Source organism: Colossoma macropomum, unplaced genomic scaffold, assembly GCF_904425465.1.
Source record: "Colossoma macropomum unplaced genomic scaffold, Colossoma_macropomum, whole genome shotgun sequence".
NCBI lineage: Eukaryota > Metazoa > Chordata > Actinopteri > Characiformes > Serrasalmidae > Colossoma > Colossoma macropomum.
The window spans coordinates 482562-504107 of NW_023494802.1; the positions used below are offsets into that span (position 1 = coordinate 482562).

At 38.5% G+C, this 21546-nt stretch overlaps 2 protein-coding genes across 2 annotated transcripts; both read right to left on the reverse strand.

Moving 5' to 3' along the window:
* Positions 1 to 3440: 3440 nt before the first annotated feature.
* On the reverse strand, positions 3441 to 10545 carry LOC118822783 (uncharacterized protein SCO4629-like). The gene is made up of 6 exons (XM_036592060.1): positions 10529 to 10545; positions 7753 to 7841; positions 6456 to 6579; positions 4735 to 4887; positions 3770 to 3952; positions 3441 to 3569 (listed from the first exon to the last, which is right to left on the reverse strand). The coding sequence occupies exons 1-6, from the start codon at positions 10533 to 10535 to the stop codon at positions 3451 to 3453; spliced, it is 675 nt and encodes a 224-aa protein (XP_036447953.1). The 5' UTR covers positions 10536 to 10545; the 3' UTR covers positions 3441 to 3450.
* A 646-nt stretch (positions 10546 to 11191) lies between these two features.
* mtg2 (mitochondrial ribosome-associated GTPase 2) lies at positions 11192 to 19449 on the reverse strand. The gene is made up of 7 exons (XM_036592059.1): positions 19386 to 19449; positions 18242 to 18450; positions 17718 to 17865; positions 16515 to 16630; positions 15481 to 15699; positions 13380 to 13518; positions 11192 to 12324 (listed from the first exon to the last, which is right to left on the reverse strand). The coding sequence occupies exons 2-7, from the start codon at positions 18434 to 18436 to the stop codon at positions 11930 to 11932; spliced, it is 1212 nt and encodes a 403-aa protein (XP_036447952.1). The 5' UTR covers positions 18437 to 18450; positions 19386 to 19449; the 3' UTR covers positions 11192 to 11929.
* Between the last annotated feature and the right edge of the window lie 2097 nt (positions 19450 to 21546).

Here is a 21546-nt window from a genome sequence, read left to right on the forward strand (position 1 = left end):
TTAAAATGAAGATACTGGAATACAAATTCGTTTCAAACGGTAAAGTGCATTAGAGAGGATTCTGGCTGTTTTCATAGAAGAAGCACAAGATTCCTCATTGTTTAGCTTTGTTTTCTGTAAACTTTATTCAAAGTCATTTTGGTTTCCATTATTTGTCATCTAAATTAAATTCAGTTCAGCTGTTGTTTAATTAACGTTCAGTCGTGTTGTCACTTTTGCTGTGTCATTACTTTTGCTTAAAAATGCATGCTGACTTATCCAAGACTCTACATGAGGCTTTTTGTCCCCTCACTGTGGTCTGTATGCATGTGAGGGCTGGATTTCTTTGGAAAATAGTTTTGGTTTTTAAAGATCAAAACTCTTTGTTTTGTCAATGCTTTAAAAAGTAATGCATTACATTTCCTTGCTTTAAATTCAGTCATGTGAAGAAGTAAGTACATCCCATGAAATGTGTATCGTTGTTTGACATATGTGGACATATCAGTATTTGATCTGCAGTTAAACAGTATGTATAGACCACGCTTTTGTCTGAACAAAACCTTGTATCTCCAAATTTTTTAAATTGTCAAAAAACTGAAAAACAATAAAAATGGAGATATGAGGTTTTGCTCCGACAACAGCGATAAACATTATGTAATAGAAATTTGACATTGCAATTATTTGTTTAAAAATAAATTGTTTGAAATATCATATCAAAGTAACTGCATCAAAGTAACTGCACCCCTGGCTTCAGTAACTGGTACTGCCCTCTTTAGCAGAAACAGCTTTATGTAGCTGTTTCCTCTAACTGTCCACCAGTTTCCGACGTCTACTCAGAGAAGTTTTTGCCCAATTTAACAGAATTCTTTGTTTGAGAGGCTTCTTGCATGTACAGCTGTTTTCAAATCCCCCTACAGCATTAGGGTGGGATTCAGATCTGGGCTTTGACTCCATTTCTTCTCTTTGAGCCATTCCTTGGTGGATTTTCTTGTGTGTTTGGGATCCTATTGGAAGGTCCACTTCTTCAGCTATCTTTTTTTTTTTTACAGATGGTCTCACGTTCCCCTCCATCACTCTCTGATATGAAAGAGAATTCACCATCAATGCTTTAATTGCAACTTGGCCAGCAAAGCAGCTCCACACCATAACCATTTATAGTTGGCATGAGGCTCTTCTGATCAAACACAGTCTCTGGTTTTCACCAAACATGGCCCCAGGTACTATGGCCAACTCTATCTTTGACTGTCCATAGCATATTCTGCCAGAAGTCTTGGTCCTTGCCTCAACATTGATTAGTAAACTTTGACACCTATGCTATAAAAAATATTTTGTCATAAAAGGTGTACAGCCTGTGGTTACAAGTACTTTAACTGGTTTTATTCAAGTCAAATAAATTCTTTGACTAAAATAAAGCAAAGGAATAATAGTTCAGACAAGCAAAATCAAAATGTATCAATTCAACTTTTACATATACTAAAAATCAGCGTCAGGCCTTTTTCATTTTCACAGTTTAAACCAGATAGTAATTTTAGTCTAAACTTAACTCTAGCCTTCTGATCTAAACCAAACCCTAATGCACAACTTTCAACAGGAAGTTAACCCTAATCAGACAAGAGCAACATGCATGTGAAATGTAGATATGTGTTTTTTTTATTTATTTATTTATTTTTTTTACTTTTCATGAATGAAAAACCTTTATTACTATAAGACAAATATCTTGTTCATAAAAACAATCTGTTTGAAATAAATATCAAAATTTGAAAGATCTGATGTGGATTATTTTGGGGATATCCAATTTGGAGAGCCAAATTTTCAAAGCACAATTTTTTCCCCCTGATTTTCAGCAAGCTATAAAAAGGCAAACATGCACATCTGTATCTTCTGTTTAAGTGAAGTTAAGCACACCTTAAATCAACTCTGAAATTTCATGTATCTAGCCTAAATAGTTCAAAAGTTATGGTTAGTTTGGGCTGTTACTGTGGAGACTCTGTGTAGCACACCAGAATTTTGCAAAATTTTATGTTGAGAAACTTTTTACAAAACTTGAGAGCTGACAGCTAAGTGAGTGCAAAAATTAATTAGAGCTGATATGTAGTTACTGAATCTAGATTACACATACTAATTTGAGCACTAAACTTTCAGTTGTTTTAAATTTGCATAAAAAACAATATCAATGCAATTTAATCAATTTACTATTTCCTTCAGAACCTGCTTTTTGATACTTTTGTAACTGTAATGAAGATGACTATATTAGTAAGTCAAAAATAATATACTGTAGTTATTTTATTCCTTATCTTTTTAAAGATCATAATACAACCACAAATTACAAAAAGTTGGGACAGTATGGAAAACTTAATTTAAAAAAAGGAAAGCAGTGATTTCTAAAATTTACTTTGACTTGTGTTTCATTGCAGACAGTATGAACACCACAAGATATTTCATGTTTTGTCTGGTCAACTTCATTTCTGTTATATACATTCATTCCTGCCATTCAGGCCTGCAATGCGTTCAAAACGTTAGGGCAATTTAGGGCTAGTAATGAAGTAAAATGATTAAATAATGATGTAGTTTGAATCAGATGATGTCAACAGCTGATTGTAATCATAATTTGGTACAAAAACAGCATCCAGGAATGGCCTAGTCCTTTAGGAGCAAAGACAGACTGAGGATCATCAGTTTGCCAACAAATGCATGATACAAGTTTTGATATGTTAAAAAAAAGTGTTCCTCAAATAAAGATAGGAAGGGATTTGCATGTTTCAGCCACTATGCTGCATAACATAGTTAAAAGATTCAAGGAATCTAGGGGGAATTCATTGTAGTAACGATCCTGTCCCCAATAGAGAATGTTTGGAGCATTGCAAAACACAAAATGCGACAATGAAGACCCCGTACTGTTGAGCACTTGTTTGCAGAAACAATGGGACAAAAACACTTTACCACTTGTTGTCATCAATCAAAGGGTTTACAAAGTTGTAAATGCTTTACCGTCCCAACGTTTTTTTTACAATATGTTGCAAGAATCAAACTTGAAATGTGTTTATTTAAAAAAAATAAATAAATAAATTCATGAGGTAAAACATCAAATAATGTGCTGTTGTATTGCTTTCAATGTAATTTTGGTCAAAAATAATTTACACATCATTGTTTTCAGTTTTAATTTCAATTTAACATACCGTCCCAACTTTTTCTGATTTGGGGTTGTAGTTGACAATTTAAAAGTATGAAATCTCAGAGGTATAAATGGCAGATTTGTAGAGTTCTTGAGTTTTTATCCTGTTTTAACACACCTGAACTCATTCAGCTCCTGCACAGTTTGTTTGAATCATAGCTGCAAAGCTGAATAAGCAAAAGACAACACAGATGACAAAACCCACATCAATAACAGACACACACTGTTACTATATTATGAACTTTATGTCCTTCATCTTTTGATGAATCTGCACTTTAGCTTGAGTGGTTTGTGTATAGTCACTGAGGGCTGTATCCAGCGTGCAGGAGCCAGTAGTAGGCCTTCAGAGCTTCTGGAGGAATCTCCTGCTTCACCTGAAAACCTTTGTCAGGATAATCCCGGATCCGCTCAACGGCGCCTACAAAACACATCAGCAAAGTGCAATCACACCATTTAACTTACTATGAATACGTAATTATAATGTTCTGTGTCATTTAATAGCTTAATCACAGAATTACACAACTGGCATATGGATATGGATCCTTAGGCTGCTTCATAGCATCTATTTCTGAAACCAAACCTACAATCTAGCATCTCTGTATTAAATGCATGCAGTACCTAGCATGTTGCTGATTAGCTGCTGCATGGTGCCCACAGCAGGGTTGGGGTATGAACTCATGTCTATAAGTGGTGAGGTGATGATGCAGTGTGTGTCCTCCAAGGGTCCGGGCCACTGCTGGAGGAAAGTGGCCTCGACTCTCCTCTCCATAAAGGGTTGCTGCACCAGGATCAGCCTCCTCACTGCAGATCATAATACAAACAACATCAACAATAAAAATACTACAATAGAATAAACTAGATGAACTACACTAGAATGGAATAGACACATCTAGAATAGAATAGAATAGAATAGAATAGAATAGAATAGAAGTTCTCTGCATACCTTTCAATTCTGGACATAAAACATTTTGCCAAGAACATTTTTGAAAAGCACAGAAATACATTCTGATCCTCCACCACCCTCTAGTGGAAGAATAATACACGAGCATCTTAAAACTGTGGAGAGAGCTGTATGAGCTTTAGGTTGATCTGATTGGAGATCAGTATTGGTGGAGGTTGACTTGGTCCTATTGGAGATCATTATTGGTAGAAGAAAAGGTTGGTCTGATTGGAGGTCAGTATTGGTGGAGGTTGATTTGGCCTGAATGGAAATCACTATTGGTGGAGGTTTAGGTTGGTCTGATTGGAGATCAGTATTGGTGGAGATTGGATTGATTTGGTCTTATTAGAGATCATTATTGGTGGAAGATTAAGTTGGCCTGATTGGAGGACAGTCTTGGTGGAGCTTGGTTGGTTGGATTTGAGATCAGTATTGGTGGAAGGTTGATTTGGTCTTATTGGAATTCAGTACTGCTGGAACACACGGTTGGTCTGATTGTAAGATGGTTCAGTATTGGTGAAGGTTAGGTTGGTATGAAAGGAGATCAGTATTGGGTTGAGTTGGTCTGGAGATCAGTATTGGTGGAGGTTGGGTTGGTCTGAATGGAGATCAGTATTGGTGGGTTTCATCACTGTGGACATACCTGGTATTCCGTTTTCTCTAAGAGTTTGATAGGAAAAGCATATGTTCTCCCCCGTGTTCGTGGCTGCTGTCTCTAGCAGGATCCTGTCCTCAGGGATCCCCATGGCCAGAGCTACATCCCGAAACACCTCAGCCTCTGGACGGGTCCACACACCTAAAAAAAAAATGAGAATCAGTATTAAAGTAACACTTTAAGTGTTTCAGTTAGTTTTCTTTAAGCGTTTTACACAGAACCCATCCTTGATTCCCACCTGAAGGATTCTCAGTTGAACTGTGCATATTATGTTTTTCTACAATAACATTGCTGGAAAATGTTTTGTAGATTTTTTATAGATTGTAGATTTAATAGATAATTTCTGGATTTTACTCTTCGAAGGTGAGCAAGCACCACAGCATTTCTAAAAGTGTTGTTACTGTGTATAAATCCTGTGTGTTTATTGTGTACGGTATTGTTTGAGATGAAGGAAGCTGCAGTTATCTACAACCCCAATTCAAAAAAAGTTGGGACGCCATGTAAAATGCAAATAAATGTAAATAAAAACAGAATTCAATGATTTGCAAATTGCACAGACCCATATTTTTACAATAGAACATAGAACACATCAGATGTTAAAAGTGAGACATTTTACCATTTCATGAAAAATATTAACTCATTTAGAACTTGATGGCAGCAACGCATCTCAAAAAAGTTTGGACTACCATTGTGTAGCATCCCCTCCTCTTTTAACAACAGTCTGTAAATGTATGGGAAGTGAGGAGACCAATTGCTGGAGTTTTGGGAGAGGAATGTTGTCCCATTCTTGTTTGATGTAGGATTCAATCTGCTCAGCAGTCCTGGGTCTTCTTTGCCAGATGTTTCGTTTCATGATGCGTCAAATGTTTTCTATTGGTGAAAGGTCTGGACTGCAGGCCGGCCAGTTCAGCACCCGGACTCTTCTTCTGCGAAACCATGCTATTGTGATGGATGCAGTATGTAGTTTAGCATTGTCTTGCTGAAATATGCAAGGCTTTCCCTTAAAGAGACGTTGTCTGGATGGGATCATATGTTGTTCTAAAACCTCTATGTACTGTTCAGCATTGTTAGTGCCTTTCCAGATGTGTAAGCTGCCCACGCCATAGGCATTAATGCAACCCCATACGATCAGAGATGCAGGCTTTTGAACTGAGCGCTGATAACAAGCTGGACGCAGCGTCCGTGGTTTCCAAAAAGAATTTCAAATTTTGATTAATCTGACCACAGAACAGTTTTTCATTTTGCCTCAGTCCATTTTAAATGAGCTTTGGCCCAGAGGCAGAGGCCCAGAGGCAGCGTTTCTGGATCATGTTGACATATGGTTTCTTCTTTGCATGATACAGCTTTAACTTGCATTTGTGGATTGCACGGCAAACTGTGTTCACAGACATTTTACACAGCGTACCAACTTTTTGGGAATTTGGGTTGTACTTTGTCTCGGCCCTTTAAAGTAAAGTTCTTTGACCCTTTAAAGTTTTACACATATTTCTGTCTTTATGAATGTCTTGGAAAGTGAACTCATAAGTGCTTCTATGGCACTTGAGAGATCAAGTTCCTCCCTCCAGTGATCTTCTATTTAATTTGAACTGTTTTAAAAGCCAAAGAAAAAGAAAATCAGTAAATGTTAGAACTTGGCCTGTTTACTGTTCTTTCCTAATAACTACTGCACTATGAAGCTACTGAAGCTACTTTCATTCACTTGGACTGACCTGTAGTTTGTTTTCCCAGGTAACCAGTGAAGAGCAGGTAAGGGGCCCATCCATCCAGGAAAAGTTGAGCTGACCTCTCCGCCACCCGGAGGTCATGGCAGCCCAAACCGATGATCACATCACTCTGCAAACAATCAGAGTCTGCTCAGAAAACTAAACACAATCTAGCCATGTCAAAAAGATTTTCACAAAAAAAAAAATTATAAAACATTACCAACAAGGCTAATGTAAAGTTGGGACACTGTGCAGAATGTAAATAAAAACAGGATGCAATGATATGCAAATCATTTAAAACATATTTTTACAGGAATATGCTACAAAGACAACATATCAAATGTTAAAACTAAGATATTTTATTGTTTTTGAAAAATATATGCCCATTTTAAATTTGATTCCAACAACACATTCCAAAAAGGTTGGGACAGGGGCATGTTTACCACTCTGTTTCATCACCTCTTCTTTAAACAACACTCTGTAAGCGTTTGGGAACTGAGGAGTCCAGTTGCTGTAGTTTTAAAGGTGAAATCTTTTCCTGTTCTTGTTTGATATAAGATTTCGGCTGTTTAACAGTTCAGGGTCTTATTTGCAGTTTTTTCCATTCTTGAGTGCAGGCAGGCCAGTTTAGCGCTCAGACTCTTTTAATACAAAGCAATGCTGTTGTAATACTTGCAGAATGTGGTTTGGCATTGCCTTGCTGAAATAATCAAGGCCTTCCCTGAAAAAGACGTCATCTGGATGGCAGGCATTTGTTGTCAAAACATGTATATATCGTTCAGCATTAATGGTGCCTTCACAGACATGCATGTCACCCATGCCATGTGCACTAATGCACCCCTATACCATCACGAATACTGGCTTTTGAACTGTGCACTGATGACAAGCTGACTGGTCTTTAGCCCAGAGGACACAGTGTCCATGATTTCCAAAATCGATTTCAATTTTTGATTCTGGTGGGGTATTATCTCCCATCACTTGTTAGCCTTGTAACTCCAGTGTAAAACTAAAGAAACTGACCCCAAAACACTAAACATGTCTTGGCTAATCTGCCGCATTTGGGTATGCAAATTAGGGTTAAATTAAGGAAAACTGGGGTAAATTAGATTTTTTGCATCATATCACTTTATTACATTCATTCTCGGTTCCAGTGCTGGGGATGCTACACCCTGCTGAATCATCTCAAGAGCTCAATAACTGCCTGATAAGTCCAAAACAGGGTTCCTCATAAGCGGAACTGAAACCCACAGCCTAAAACAGATGATCTGGAGCTGTAGGGAGAGATATGAGAACGCTGCTGTACCTTTTCTAATGACTGCCGGAGACACAGGTAATCCCACAGAACTCTGGCTCTCTTTTCAGTCTCATCGTCCATTGCTTTCACATGATGGCCTGTGCACAAGAAGATAAAAAATAAGGCTGATCTGTAAGACCCAAACAGTTATTCAACATTATCGATAATGTCCACAATAAAAAAGTTGTATTCTATAATATAATAAAATATTTCCATTGTCAATTTTTTATTTACATTTTCAGTGTTGTCCAGTGACGACTGCCCTGAAGAGGGCAGTAGATTGCTAATAGCTTTCTTTCACAGATTACACATAAATATGTAATTTTTCTTTAGTGTACAAATTATATTTATTAGCTAAATTTAACACATTGGAAAAAATACAATATATTTCCATGTAGTACTTTAAGCTTTGCACAGGCTACATTTTGTTTTTATTTTTCTCAAATACATTAAATTCAGCAAATAAACACTAATTGTGCATTAGATTAGGCAGAAGTGTGTCCCTGTAAAGGATGTGTAAACTTATTTACACTTAGAAAATCAACAATGTAGAATTAGATTGGGGCACCAAAACGTTTGCATAGGACTGTTATTTGCTAGCTAACTACATACCACTGGTTAATTAGGCTTAAAATACATAATTAATAATGTTGATAGTAAAAAATCATTGACAAATAAAATACGTCAAACCTAGCATGAGTTAACGACTTAAGAGGCCAGCGGTTCACTTATGGCGCCATACCTCTGTGAGCAGACAGCGAAAGAAAAGAACAATTAAGGTGGAAAGTTAAAAAGAAGTGAAGTCACATATGATGTCGCTCTCACCTCCCTTTTTGTCATTTTTTCCACAAATTGAAAACTCTAGTTACTGTCTGAATTCTCTTAAAATAAAATGATGAACTGACCAACAGAAATGATCCACAATTAATTGGAAAAAAATCAACTCCCATTACAAGAATGCCAATCTATCGTCTTGATTTGTACATATTGTAAATGTCAATTGTCGGTTACTTTCTTGCAATTTTTATGTAAATAATACTGTATTTTGCACTTCTGGTTAACTGTATTTCATTGGCTCTGTACCTGTACTCTGCACAATGACAAAGTTGAATCTAATCTAATCTATTCTAATCTAATATAAACCTAGATAGCAGTATAGGTGACACTCAGCAACCAAAGAGCTTGCAAACGGGCCTCGGGCCGATTCCCATATGTACTGATGCAACCCAGGTGTGCATTCGTAGGCTCGGGCCAGTTGCGGGTTACACTTGGCAGTTGGCAGGAGCTTGGGCCGATTCCCATATGTGCTGATATGGCCTCATTGAGTACTTATAGCTTCCGGCTGAGTGCACGTTACCAGCAAAGAAAACATGAGATTGGTCAGCAAACAGTAGCTTTCCCTCCAGGCTAGTGTTCTAACAAACCAAGCTCCTCCATAAGGATGCAGTTTGCACTGTAAGTGATTTGTCAGAATGAACCAACGTTCCCCTTGCAAACATCCCAAAGCTTATGACGTCACACCACTTATGTTAGTCAATGGAATATTCTAAGTAGGATCACATTCATATCACTCATTCCCCTGTCTCATATTCCAAGGTATGGTAAGACAGACCTGCTGTGGATTGGACTAGAACATCCCACAGATGCTGGATCAGATTGAGCTCTGGGGAATTTGAAGGCCAGGAGAGCACCTTGAACTCTTCATCATGTTCCTCAAACCATTCCTGAACAATTTTGCAGTGTGGCAGGGCGCATGATCTTGCTGAAAGTGGCCACCATGGAATACCATCGCCATGGAGGGGTGTATCTGGTCTACAATGCCATTTAGGCAGAGGGCACATGTCAATTTGATGTCCACATGAATGCCGGAGCCAGGATCCACAGCAGAACATCGTCCAGAGCATCACACTCCCTCCACCAGCTTGCCTTCTCCCTACAGTGCATCCTGGTTCCATCACTTCCCCAGGAAAACGGCGAACATGTACCCGGCCATCCACGTGACGGAAAAGGAAACAGGACTCGATGGACTAAGTGGCTGATTTGGCTCAGATCTTCACACCTGCCTATTCCAAAACATCAAGTGTGAGAACCAACTGTTTGCTTACCATCTAACATATCCCAGACCCAGACAAGTCCAGCTATTATTTGTGTGGTTGACCGTTCTCTGCACACAGTGAACTGACATGGTTGTTGTGGTGGTGGAGTTTCTAAACACTGTGTACATTCCCTGGCCACTTTATCAGAAACCCCTTCCTTGCAGCTCCACCACACTGGTGTAGATACTCTGCAGATGCACACTTTGTCTTAGCCATCCTCTAGTCCTTCATCACTGGTCAGTTTCTGACCACAGAGCTGCTCCTGGCTGGATATTTTTGGGCAGTGGGGGGTCTGATAAACTGCAGGTGAGCTACAGTCTGTAATTGTACATAGTAGTGTTTCCAATATACTGGCCAAGGAGTGTAGTTACAAGTCCGATGGACGATTCAGTGTAGAAAATCACCACAACAAATGAACGACCCCAACTTCCTGTGGGGAGCGAAGACTGAAACCCAGTACAGTTTCTTTCTCTCTTATCATCCTGTTACAATCACAGGATGCAGCCTTCAGAAAACAGTCGCCAACAGCTCTTACAGACCACAAGCACCTCACATAGTAAAGAGGTCGCATTTCAGCTCTGGAATTAAAGTGACACACCAGCTTGATCATTAAATCTGTTTCTACACCCTTCTTTTCTGCTTCACTCTCTGTGTTTATGTATATGAAATATCAGTTTATGGCCACTCACCGCTCATCTGACCTGCTGACCCCTCCCCTGCGCAAATCTGGAAATCCAGTCAGCAAACAACACAGTAAACACTCATTCAGCATTACAGCAGGGACTGGGCCACAGCAAAGCCACACAACGCCCCCTGCTGGACCATTATAAACAAGCATGACACTGCAAGTGTTTGCATTTTCATTGCATTGGACTGATGAAATAAAATGCACCTAAATGCATTCAATACATTACCAGCAGCCATTTAGGGGGAGAAATGAGAAACATACACACAAAATAAACACCATAAGGTGACTGTTAAGCAGTTATTTTACTGCATCATTCCAAAAATGTGCTTACACTTTGCATGAATGGACTGCATGAGCTTATTTGGTAGCATTGCAAAAATGCACTGCATTCAAAAGCATCGATAACTAGTAGCAATTTGGCAATCGGGAACAAGAATAGCAAAATAAAATGCTTTTATGACATCATACAGGCACTGTGAGGCCACTGGTTTACCAGATATTTTCAAAAATGTGTTGCATTGATGCACTTTCTGATGCACAGCCTGAAAAATGAAACTAACAAATTAAATTGCACTGCATTCAAATGAATTGAATGTTTATTAGAATTAAGCACTGGCAATACGGATATGAATATAAAGGCAAAATATGGCATCGTAAGGGGTTCTGTGAGGCAATCATGGATTTCCAAAATTCAATATTTTGCAAATATTTCACCATTTTAATGATAAACTATGTCAAATTAAGCAAATAAACACTGCATTAAAATGTGCGTAAGTGTGTTCTCTGTAAAGAAAGTGTTTACTTGTCACTTGACCAGGGGCGCCTAAACCTTTGCATACAACTGTATATTCACACATTATTCCCCAGCAGAGCAAGAACACTTCAGTTTGAATGATAATATCGGCTGATATTGACAAGCCACTGTGTTACTGATATTTGCAAAAATATTGCAGAGAATGCACATAAATATCAATTTGTCACTGCATATTCTAATAAAAAAGACAAGTCATTTGGCTCTATTTTTATACAGAAATAAATTTAATAAATATACTGAATAAATAACAACAATTAATAGTTGCAGAAATATCAAGTCAACAATTTACAGTCATGCTCAATAGATTTCCACCTCCAAAATTTTGGAGGCCATTAGTCCATTAGAGAAACAGTTCCTCTGTCCATAAACCAGCAGAACGTGATCACAGGGTGTTTGTTTTATTCCAAGTAGGACGTTTTTGGACAAGCGAGGGGCTTCTCTGATTGACTGACACTTGAGAGACTGAAGACTCCTTTTAGATCAAGTCTATTTGAGACTTCTTAACAACTCGACACGTTTCACTTAACATGTTTTGAGGCAAGTGTTGTTATAATAGTATCATTCAATTCTCCAAATGTCCTTAAGCAGCTACCACCTCAAAGGCTTCTCTCCAGACTCGGCGTTGCTCTCCAGGTAGCCGTCGTACAGCTCTCGAAGGTGCAGTATCAGTTCCTCCGTGTTGTCGCCCGTAAGGGCAGATACAGGAATGACCCGCTGACTCACATGACCTCTGAGGGCCTCCAGGTTCTCTTGGGTTCCAGCCAAGTCCATCTTATTGGCCACAATAACTCTGGGTCTCTGGGACAGTCCTGGTTCGTACTGGTCCAGCTCGTACTGCAAGTGCTGGAGCTGTTCCCACGGCGACGGAGAGGACATGTCCAACACGAACAGCAGAAAACGACAGCGTTCGATGTGGCGGAGGAAAGAGATGCCGAGGCCGCGGTTCAGGTGAGCACCCCGGATCAACCCAGGAATATCGGCCACTGCAGGAGAGATTTTAAAAAATAAATAAATAAAATTTAAAAAAAAAAAATGGTCAACAGGATTCAAAACTCCATCAAATCAACCAAAAAAGTGTGTTAGTTAGCAGGACTATGAATCAATAAAAAAAATAAAATTAAATTAATAAATAACATTGACTGCAATGATGACGGTTGCTTTTTATTGCATTTTTGGGTGTTATTAAACAGGGAATTCTATTTTTTTTTTTTTTTAATTTCTGAATATGAAGAAGTATTCAGAGCTTAGATATTTACAAAGATTATGTTATGATCTGTTTAAAATCAAAGAATTAATAGAGATAGTAATAAACTAAATATAAACAAAACCATAATCTTAATCATCATTTATAGGGTTCTTTCTAATGGGAGGAGTCTGTCCCGAACCCTAATCCCTAAATTTACACTTGTGAAAATAATACTTACATTTTTGTATTTTTTTTATTTTTTAAAGATCTTTTTGATTTATTTTAAAGTGAAGTTGACAGATTTTGATTTCTCATTTGTTTAATCCTTAAATAAAAAATGTCTCTGCATTTTAGAGCAGGAAGTGAAACTCCATCCCCGTCCCACACATGGCGAGCAGTTAGTCCCATTGTTTTGAAGTAAATGTGTCTGAAAGTCTGAAAATCAGTGTGGAACATTAAGAATTGTCACTCCTGAAACACATTGTCTGCAATGAATTAAACTTTTTTTGTGTATTCATGAAAAATATGATGATTTTGTGTGTGTACACACCTGTTCAAAGCTGTGTTTGCTGCTCATGTACTGGCTGTGTTTTTGAGTTCTGCTCAAAATGGGCTAAAATTGTCACTACCGAAACAGTCACTACTAAAACATTTGGTAAAGTTTGAGTAGTGTTATGACTGCTGCGGTACTGACATAATGGAATGTTTAGTCATTGGTTTTAATAAGATAAACATAATTACAGTAGAGGGTCACTCAAAGCAAAAGGATTTTAGTCTAAAGTCCAAGTGAGTTAAAAGTCCCAAATGTGTTTCAGCTCTAACTTTGACCCAGTTCAGCTGAGTCACCCATACCTGCCAGCTGCTCATGGTCTCTGTACTTGATGATGCCAATGTGCGGGTTCAAGGTGGTGAAAGGATACGCTGCCACAGCAGGCTTGGCGTTAGAGATCGCCCTTAGCAACGACGACTTCCCTGCATTGGGAAAACCAACCTGGAAACATACGGTGAGAAATATATTTGAAATAGAGACAAAATTCAAGCTTTCAAATGCTGCTGCTGTTTTAAGCTATGCGTTGCATTTTAGTCCATGTTTACTGGTAACAGTATGTCTAGTTAGCACCATGCTAATAGGTAGATTACAGTGGGGAATCTTCTAGATCTTCAGAGAACGCCTAATGATTTCTAGAAACGTTCGTAACTTTCAATTAATTTTCAATTAATAGAATGATCGGGCTTGTTTTTGTACTTCTGTACTTTGGTTGGAAACAAAATGGTTAAAATCATCAAACACCCACCAGATAATTATCCAATGAGGATTCTTTTCTCTGTGGTCTCTAGGGAGATTTAGCTAAGCGATTTCTCCCATTGGTCAGGACTTCAGGAGCTGGACTGAAGGCCATAATCTACTAATATAAAAAGGAAGTGACTGAGGAATCAATGAGTCATGCTTTAGATTTAAAATGGGACCAATCTGGTGAGAAATAACATCACTCTAGGCCTTCTGGAGGTTCTAGATACATCAGTGACTGTACATATGATCCATAGCCTAAGCAGGTTTGGGTTAGTTGTTTGGAATGGAAAACAGTGGCAGAAGCTCTATGCCAGGATTCTTTACTAAAAGAGTGACTTTAAAACTGATACATACAAGCTCAGATATACGGTAACGTCTGTTAAAGCATCAGATAAAACATATGGAATGTCTTTAAACGCCTGTTTAATCTAGAACAGCAAACAAACGTCTATGTGCAGTAGCATTAACATACTACTAGAAATTCCATAAAAAAGCTAGAAGAAATTAGCATTCATTTTTCCTCGATTTCTCACATTCAAGTTTTGACATTTATGCCCCAAAGTGAAGGCAAACGTTCAAACGTAGGCTAGTTGTAATGTAAGTGTTTACTAAAGTCAGGTTTATGCATTACCAAATCAGAATGACCTGCAACAAAATCTAGTTTTAACGTTACGCTTAGAAGTTACTAAATATCTAGACCCCCCCTCAGCAGGTGTAAGTGTTGGGGAAACCATCAGAAACCACACAGAAAACACAAAAAAAGATCAAAAAAGTGACTTTTTGGTCAACTAAGCTAAAAACTCTGAACACTGTATGCTGTGATTTTCCTCACAGCTCTTATGATCAGCCTGGTTTATTCTCCGAGCATGAAACTAAACACCCACAGTTCCAGCTCAGTGAAACTCAGCAGCTGCACAAACAGCTAAACTGAGGCTGCTGTTGTGTCGGTCAGCCAGAAACCAGCGTTTACAAAGCTGCATATTTGGTTTCTCAGGGAAATATTAAAGAATAAACAGACAGCGGCTGTAGATCATTTGTTTTATTCAGTTTAATTTGTACACATCGTTCTCTTCTATGCTGGATTTTTTATTTTTTTTCATTAAGTCGCGTTTCCATGACAGTGAGTTTACTGATCGGTTGTGAACATGTTATCATCATGTTAAAGCAACATATGCATTAGTTGTTACTAGTTAAGACATGACTTACTGATTTGTGGTGCAACCAAATCTGAGATAGTTTCAAACTAACTAGTGTAACTGAGAACTCAGTAAAGACTTTATGCCCAAACTTACGTATAAACTTGGTGGAACCCAGTCCAGGTTTATTGCTCCAGTGCAAAATGTATGAGCCAATCTAAACATGTTTTGGCTTATCAGTGATATGTAGGGTAAACATCAATGATAAATTGATCTGGGAAAATTACTGTTCCATTAAGAATGTATTAGCCTCAAACAGCAACCACTGCAACAGGCAGGTACCACCAAATCAAAGGCCAGTACAAAAAGCAGACAATTTGTGTATTTGCATATTTTCTGTAAGTCACAGAACCCAGAAATTGAAATTCTGAATTGTGATTTCTGATTTCCACTTGTTTTAATGGATAATTCTGAATTAAAACACATGAATCTGTCCATCTCTCCGTCCTCTCTTTCACTCTCTCACCAGTCCAGCGTGTGCCATGGTCCTCAGCTCCAGCTGCAGAACTCTCTCCTCTCCTTTCTCTCCTGGAGTGGCCGTCATTGGGGCTCTGTTTTCATTGGACAGAAAAAATCGGTTTCCTTTTCCTCCTCCGCCACCGTGCACAGCCACGTACTCCTGACCATGCAGCGCCAGGTCAGCCAGCGTCCGGCCCTGCTCCTTCACCACAGTGCCCACAGGCACCTACACACACATACAGGCCCATTAAACACACTGAGACATAAATGTTTAAAAATATAATAAAATAAACAGTTTTAGAGCTGAAATGACCCTCCAGTCCTAATCATTTAGCCTCTTAAACTATGAGGGTCTGTAGTTCCTCACTTCCATAACTAGAAAACTTACACATTTACGCCTTAGTTTTATACTGAATACTTCACAGGGATAATCAATAATTCACAGCAGTTACTGAATAGTTTATATTAGACAGTGATCTAGTTAAGTATATTAAATATGTTTAACCAATTATGGATAATAGATAGACGTTAAGATTATCTCCACATAATAGATAGACAGATAAACAGACAGACAGATAAACAGATAGACAGACAGACAGACAGATAGATTACATGAGTGTAATGGTACACAGATGAGTGAAATTATTAGATGCAGACGTCCTGTATAGGCTGTACTGCTTATCTAACAATATGAATGTGATAAAGCTCTGTATTCTCTAATGTAATAAAACTCGGTATCCATTACTGTGATAAAGTTCTGTATTCTCTAATGTGATAAAGCTCTGTATTCTCCACTGTGATAAAGCTCTGTATTCTCTAATGTGATAAAACTCTGTACACTTTACTGTGATAAAGTTCTGTATTCTCTAATGTGATAAAGCTCTGTATTCTCTAATGTGATAAAACTCTGTATCCATTACTGTGATAAAGCTCTGTATTCTCTAATGTGATAAAACTCTGTATACTTTACTGTGATAAAGCTCTGTATTCTCTAATGTGATAAAGCTCTATGATGAAGTCTGTATTCTAAAATCAACTCACTGATACGTATGTGGTGCTGGCGTTGCGTCCGTAGCAGTTCTTACTCCTCCCCGACTCGCCATTCTGTCCACGATACGAGGCTGAGATGTGCGAGAGTGATTTCACCTGCCGGTCCACTGCAGATGGAAACGTTCATTTACAGCTCGACTCTGAATCAGTGCAATTCATGCACAATTCTTCTGCTGTTTTATTAAAGGTGCATTAAGGAGCTTGTTTTTGATTTACTGGTAAGCCGCATGTTATCAGCTCAGCGACGGTCACATGACTCACTGCAACTCCGCAACTCAATGATACCTTTTTACTCAACGTTTTCAGAAAGACAAGTCTGTAGCACGCTGGTCAGACACTCAACTTAGGGCTGCTGCGATTATCAATGTCACTAACTATGCTGTAACACTGTAAATGTGTCGATTTGCATATTCATAGCCAATACTGATTTCCAGTTTTATGCACCATGATAAGCATGCAACTTTGCATGTTTACTAATATCATTTCATTCAAAATGTATTCATGTTTTTACAAAATATAATGCACATAATACACTTTCATGCAAAAGTTTGGGCACCCCTGGTCAATTTCCATGTTTTGTTGACTTTGTAAGTGAAAACGGAAAGTTAAGTTAAGTTAACATATCCTCTAGAGCAGTGGTCACCAACCCTGGTCCTGCAGAGTCTGGTTCCAACCACAACCTGCCACACCTGCTCCAGCTAATTAACTTCTTCAGAAGTTGTTGACTGGCTAAATCAGATGCACTAAAGGGGAATTCCACCAATATTCCAAAATTTCTGAATAATTCAGTCCGTGAGATACAAACAGAGTCATTCAGAGTGGTTTGACATGAAATGGTTAATTCTAGAGAAATTTACACGTCATGTTAGACGCAGGCTGGAACTAAGCTTTTCAAGAGAAAGGTTGGTGTCTACTGATCTACAGATAACATACTTCTGCACAATTTAATGCGCAATTACTGTTCATTTGCTGAACTTAATCATTTAATAACATAAAATGCAGGCTGTGTAAACATTATGGCACTCAGAACATAAAAAAAAACACACAACAGGAGGGTTTGTGCAAACATTTTCATACAACTGTACCTTTAATATTGCCTTATCTTTTCTAATGTAATGCATAAATAAGAACTGCTTTGCACTGTTCTAATGAGTACTATGCGCAGTGTTTACATTAAAGTGGTACGAGCGTTACCTTTAATGATGATGTCACCTCCATTTCCGCCGTTCCCCCCATCCGGACCACCCCACTCTTTCCGCGGCTCACTGTGGAAGCTGCACGCTCCATCACCGCCTGAACCCGCCTCTAACTTCACCCTGCGATGGTCGACGAAGTAGCGCGTCTGAGGGGAGAAGAAACAAGAAAAAGTTACAGAAGAGGAATCATTTCAAAAGATGTTATTTATTGATAAACATGGCTGTTTCAGGAGTGTATTACAGTCTGTCAGAATGACTGTGTGGATCATATGAACATTATAGAGCACTTTTTAAATGAAACAATAGAAGCTGTATTAAATCCTACACTTCCTGTAGTGTATTAAAATCTGTTAGAATAGTTGTCTGTCATTGCGTAGTTAACATCTAAGCTGGTTTTTATATGACAAAAATTAATTGTGTTTTTCAAAAATTGCCCGTCACACCGAGTGGTAAACAAAAATTTAACTGCTATGGCTTCTTGTCTGCACAACTAAAGGCTCAGGTAGTCTGTGGGCCACTTACCAGCTTCTTCTCTGAGAGCTCTTTCTTCTTTGGACTTCCGCGCGGTTTCCCACACAGCTGGCAGCTTACAGAGAAGTTTCTAAGGATGTCTCTGCCTCTTCCATACCTGTCCAGCTGTCTCACATCTATAAGTGCTCTAGCTGGCCAAAAAGTGAGAGCCCGGGTGAGTGTCAGCGCTTTCACTGCAGCCGTCATCCTCCGAAAGGGATCTGAGGGTAGACAGACATCTTAAGTTTCACTGTGGCACGTAGTGCCTCATTTCTGTCTAAAATATAGGTCCTACATAGTTCCCTTCAGAGAACTGTATGAGTTCCTTTTACTGGAGGACACGGGTTTGGTTCCTGTGTTCCAGAAAGAGAGAAAGCAGACACACAGCACTTGACACACCTACAGTACAAGTTGGCAGCAATTAATCTTTTCATTATACCCACTTATGATGTCATTTTACCCAATTAACGATAAGAATAAAATGTCCCGTGCTCCACAATGGTTACAATTAGAGACCACTAGTTTCCTGTAGGATATCCCATTTGGAAACCATCAAAGGCATCTTGAATCAGTCCCAGAACACCTGTTAAACCATTAGAATCCTTTACACTGTGATATCAACCCATCAGGAAAACGTAAAATACCATTTGTGACTATTGGACACCACCAGCAACCAACAGAAACTTGTAATGGCTTCTGTTGCTTTCCTTTCAGCAGTGGAAGCTTAAAAATACTCACGAAAATATTTTACTTTGTTTTACTACACAGCAGAAACCTAAATTTGTCGATTTTCGTGATCACACCTCTATATTAGAGTCACAAGGCTAAAGTTGGCTTCTTGTTCCCCAACTTCTTTTTCCAAATGTGCGTTCCACCTTAAATGTTGAAACGGTTGCATTCTTGCTATATTGAGGCTGCAGGCTATGACTAATGTAACTGCGGCACCATTTAAGGTGGAACGGAAAGTTCAAGCTTCGTGAGACTCGCAGCTCAACCAGAAGGCTAATGCTACTGCTAATTATCGAAATAACAGCCAGTTTATCCGTGATTTCCTTACATCACAGCAGATGCAGAGAGTAAAAGTGCTTATTTAGCACCTCGACCCAATTAAACACATTTTTGATAAATTACTATTAAATAAAATCAGAATAATCACCTTCCAAACAGCAGCAGAGAAAGTAGGTGTGGAGGAACTTAGCATCTACGGCAGCCGCAGAGGGTCATTCTTTGTATCTCTATGAGGCCCACTGTACACTCTCTCTCTCTCTCTCTCTCTCTCTCTCTCTCTCTCTCTCTGTGGTGTGTTGTTCTTGTATTGCTATACTTGTGAGGACGTGGCTCTTTATAAGCATATGTCCTCACTATGATAGAAGTACATGACATTTTTGCTCAAGTGAGGACCAGCAAAACGTGTTGTTTTCACCGCAATTACTTTTTTTATTTGAAAACTAAAAGAGCAGAAAATTTGCCTTTTGGATATTGAGGTTAAGGTTAGGGTTAGGTTTAGGTGAAGTATTATTTAACTACAGTAACACAAGAATCAATAGAAACCTTTGGATGTCCTCATATGTATAGCAAGACAAACGTGTGTGTGGGTGTGTGTGTGTGTGTGTGTGTGTGTATGATCGCCATCAGATACTGCTGCTGCTATTCGTTTGTTTGTGTGCTTCCAGGAAACCCAAGGCAGTGTGTGAGGAACTCATGTTGTTAAAATGGATTGAACAAGGGATGCTGCTGATTTCGTCAGAGATCCATTTAACCAGGCATGGCGTGATCAAGAAGCACAGTTGAAGTGAGGAACATCTGGATGTCCTTCGTTGGAGCATTCCTTCCTGTAGTCACCAAGATATAAAGGACAAAAATGTTATAAAAAGCAGTTACGATGGCGAAATAGAATTGTCACTTATTCTATGTGTGGAGATGGACTCATGGTTTAAGTTCTCCTGTCCCCAAAGTTAACCACAATGTCATGTTCTAGATACTATTTGATCTACGTGGTAGATTTTTGTTTTCAAAACAAAGTGTTTGGATCCCTCATCCAATTCGTGTCTGCTGAAAGAGCATGGCGAGGACAAGCACTTTCTCAAGATACATGCACTCTGCTACACAATGATTCAGTGAATGTTAGCACATATGCAGTGTGGTACATCTGGGTACCAGTGTGTAACCAGACATCACCATTTTTAGGGGGAACATCCTAAACCATTGTGTGGGTTTTCTTTAGTAGGTGATAGCAATTCCCAAAAAAATGAAACATCTCTATAAAAGAAGCAAAAAGAGACCATATCTATGATACAAGTCACAGAATTATAATACAGCAAAACAAGGCTGGTTTGGACAGACAATGGCAAGAGTTAGATGACTTAAGTTGGTCAAATAGTTATAGTGGCCCATGATGTTGTTATGATATGCTGTTGTTGTATTTGTGTCTCCAAAGGCGTAAAGCAAATGTACGTTTGGATGCAGACATTCTGTGATTTTGACTATGTCTATTCAATAGCAAGCAATTCCACCAGAAAATCAGTAATTTTTAATTAGGTCTGTTAGGTCACGTCTATTCTGAAACCAACTTGTCATATGTTTCATTTGGGTAGAACAATAATAGAGCTACATGTCAGGTAGCAATGCTGAACCAATATTTTTGGGCTTGAAAAGTTTGAGTAATGTGATACATGTGTTTTTATGGTTCCATAAGTGTCTAGAAATATGGGTATTGAGCCTTTTGAAAAATATATATTCCCTGGATTAATGGCAGGGAACATAAATAAATAATTCAGGTGTGGGAGATCACTCGTTTTAGCCACATTAAGCCAGATCTTGTTTTATTTTATTTATTATTGGTGGATAGTTTTCAGTAAACAACTGGTTGAGTCAGCTGGATAAAAAGGATAATTCAATATAATATTGGAAGGAATTTTTAAGCGCATTGCCACAGATTTATTTAGATTAATTTTGTAACCTGAAAATTTACTACACTGAAAAATCACATTTAAGACAGCAGACATTGAGGTCTATGGATCTGTCAAGTACAGCAACACATCATCAGCAAATAAAGATATGCGACAATCTTGCATCCCAACAGTCACACCTGATATATCAGTATTTGTTCTAATAGATTCAGCCAAAGGTTCCATTACTAACGTATACAATAAGGGTGAAAGTGGGCAGCCTAGACAACAATCTCTGCCCACTGAAAACCAGAGATTGACCAGAGAACTGAAAAACAGACGAAAGACCATTTGTAATAATAGAGGCCATGGTTAGAATATAAAAGCTTAATTAATTAGATAAAACTGGGGCCTAAATTAAATGAAACG

What these genes read in the sequence shown, in the direction of transcription:
- LOC118822783 (XM_036592060.1), bottom strand. An exon ending in TAGAGAAAACGGAATACCAG is followed by an intron (nt 3,953 to 4,734) that starts GTATGTCCACAG and finishes TATGATCTGCAG; the next exon opens with TGAGGAGGCTGATCCTGGTG. An exon ending in GCTAATCAGCAACATGCTAG is followed by an intron (nt 3,570 to 3,769) that starts GTACTGCATGCA and finishes TGTGTTTTGTAG; the next exon opens with GCGCCGTTGAGCGGATCCGG.
- mtg2 (XM_036592059.1), bottom strand. Translation starts at nt 18,436, where the DNA reads ATGACGGCTGCAGTGAAAGCGCTGACACTCACCCGGGCTCTCACTTTT. An exon ending in AGGTGACATCATCATTAAAG is followed by an intron (nt 16,631 to 17,717) that starts GTAACGCTCGTA and finishes TTCCATCTGCAG; the next exon opens with TGGACCGGCAGGTGAAATCA. An exon ending in CCATGGCACACGCTGGACTG is followed by an intron (nt 13,519 to 15,480) that starts GTGAGAGAGTGA and finishes GTATGTTTCCAG; the next exon opens with GTTGGTTTTCCCAATGCAGG.